Source organism: Pundamilia nyererei, unplaced genomic scaffold, assembly GCF_000239375.1.
Source record: "Pundamilia nyererei isolate P.nyererei 1_Seehausen unplaced genomic scaffold, PunNye1.0 scaffold00008, whole genome shotgun sequence".
NCBI classification, from domain to species: Eukaryota; Metazoa; Chordata; class Actinopteri; order Cichliformes; family Cichlidae; genus Pundamilia; species Pundamilia nyererei.
Window position 1 is genome coordinate 4,486,957 of NW_005187409.1, and position 2,460 is coordinate 4,489,416.

A 2,460-nucleotide genomic window follows, 5' to 3' on the forward strand; every position below is an offset into this window, starting at 1 on the left:
CTCTAGTATCTGTGTCTGAGTGCACCCATACAGTCTTTGAATGCACTTAAATGATGTTTGCTGGCATAAGCGACTAACACTCGGGTTAAAGATTGTGGTGGCCATAATGCTAAACCCAAAGCTTCAAATGTCCCAGTGGCTACCTCTATCTTTTAAATACAGTCTGTCGTCATTTTGCATGATTATTTTGGTACTTTTTAAAAATGTGTTGGCAAATCTGAAATGTTAGTTTGACATTTTGGGAAATTTGCTTATTTAGAGTTAGATGAGAGGTTCAATGGCACTCCTAATATCAGCATCTGGTTAGTTTAGCTAAACATAACAAAAGGTTGACTGATTCTGTTTACTGGTAAAAATGATATAAACAGCACGTATAAAGCTAAATCAAGATAATTCAAAACTTCCTGTTTTATTCCAGTTTAAAAAATAACTTTTAATGGTTGTTTTCCAGAGTCTCTACATTTCCCTCACTTATCCAACTTTTCAAGTTTAATTCCTACCAGGTCCGTTTTTTAGCTTTAAATCTTAATATTCAGACGTTAAAATGTAGCTTTCTGTGCATTTTATGTGGGGGAGGTCTAAGTAAATCTATAGCAATCAAATCAACTTTGACTTCTTTAAGTACATCCTGTCAGTTTCTCCAAAATACATGCACAGCAAAAGCAGCCAAACTGCCTTAAACTAAAGCCACATTTTGACAGCAGCAAAATGTGTAATTGCTGCAAACTTAAGTTAAAATAAATGTGAAATTCTACACATCTATATTAAAGTGAAGTACAAGAAAGGTGAGAGTCAGTGAGGCTACAGGCCAAGCCCTTCGCTGAGTGAGACGGGCCAGCTGGGTTGCATAAACCTGTGCGCTCTTTAACAGGCTTCTGTGAGGTGTCAGCCCATTTATGATGCTGGGGTTAACCAGTGGTGTTTAGCTGCCGCAAACAGCGCGCTCAGGGCTCACTTACGGGAAAATGTCGCCTGCATTTCAGACTTTCTGTACGTTAACGTCAAGCCGAGCGTTGATTGGAGTTCGGTCCAAACCAGAGTGTTTTAGCAGACGGGCTGAGGAGGAGCTGCTCAGATTTTTCTGACAATCACAGATGTTTTCTGTTTATATAATTTGGCCGTGTCTCAGCAGCGAGAAGTCTGTCACTGTTTCCATTCAAAATATTCAGCACTAAAGGTCATGAATCTCCAAATTGGAAAGAAATATATGTTGAAAAAAAGAACACATTTGTCCTACTGGAGAAGGTAATCTAAGTTATTAGTCTGAACTAGGATCTCATGAGATATGGGAAGCTGCTAATATCGAGGTATCCACACATGGAATCGGCTAATTAGTAACAAGCCCAAAAACTGCCTATACCAATTCTGTTCTATTAAGGGCACAGATTAAGTTTAATTCCAGCTACTATGCACTAGTGTAGCTTTGCATGATTCCCACTTCAAAATAATCCTTATTTACCTCATACTGGGCCTCGGTGCAGCCGCTCCCAGCTGTTTTTGCTGTTCTCCCTTTAAGCCAGTGGTTCTCAAACTTTTCCTGGCATGCGCCTCTTTAACTTCACTCCACACACCCACATTGTTTTTCATTAATCATTAACAATAAATAAAAATGCGAGTTGAAAATAACAATCCCACCTGCAGTGGCTCTGTGCCCCCGGGTGTGGCCTGTCCCACAGTTTGAGAACCACCACTTTAACCCAGCTTTCTTCTGATTGGCTGTCCCTTGCAAACAGAAGCTTTAAACTGCAGGTGGGTGGGGCTTCTGTGCTTACATCCATAGCTGTATATTAGGAGTACCCCCTATATTTTGGTTCACAGAGATTACCTGCACATATACTGATCTTATTATCCAATTATTATCCATAATTTAACGGACATAAAGACATTTTTTCTTAGCAAAAGCAAAACATGTCAAATGTCAGCTGTTAACTAACCACAATTATTGATTATTAAAAGTCTTTATGGCAAAATTTATAAGAAAGAACAACAAAGATTAAACAGATTTGGTTAGTAGCCAGGTGACCTTTTGACCCCTGAGGCTCACCATGTTGTAGTGGTTGTTGGCGCTCCAGAGGTAAGGACAGTTGCCGGCACAGAAGTTGGCTTTGTAACCTTTTGGCTCGTGGATCCACTTCCAGTTGAGGTCACGCCTGAAGTCGATGTAGAGCGAGCGCAGGCAGCAGCCCTGGTCCGAGCCACTGAGACACACACACACACACACAATATGTAGTTCAGCTCCCACCCTTCTCTTCAGTGTCATGGGAAAATTACCACAGGTCACCATCGAAGAACCAACCATCACATGGTAATAACTATGCAGGGCTGCCAGAGTTTTCCCCTGCAGCGTGAGGTAGTCTAAATAAAACGCTGCATGCCCGCTGGCCTGCAGTCTAAACACAGGGTCAGCGCTGTTAGTTTTGCCGCGCAATTGTCTGCAAAGTGGGTCACGAGGAAAAAGAC

At 41.4% G+C, this 2,460-nt stretch overlaps 1 protein-coding gene across 1 annotated transcript in view; it reads right to left on the minus strand.

The window, feature by feature from the left end:
* Positions 1-946: 946 nt before the first annotated feature.
* Positions 947-2,460, minus strand: part of tgfb5 (transforming growth factor, beta 5) — a 7,940-nt gene continuing 6,426 nt past the window's right edge. The window contains exons 5-6 of the mRNA XM_005723062.2: positions 2,045-2,248; positions 947-1,081 (exon numbers count right to left, since the gene is read on the minus strand). Of these exons, the coding sequence (XP_005723119.1) occupies positions 980-1,081; positions 2,045-2,248 (306 nt within the window). The 3' untranslated portion in view covers positions 947-979. The remainder of the gene's footprint in view (positions 1,082-2,044; positions 2,249-2,460) is intronic.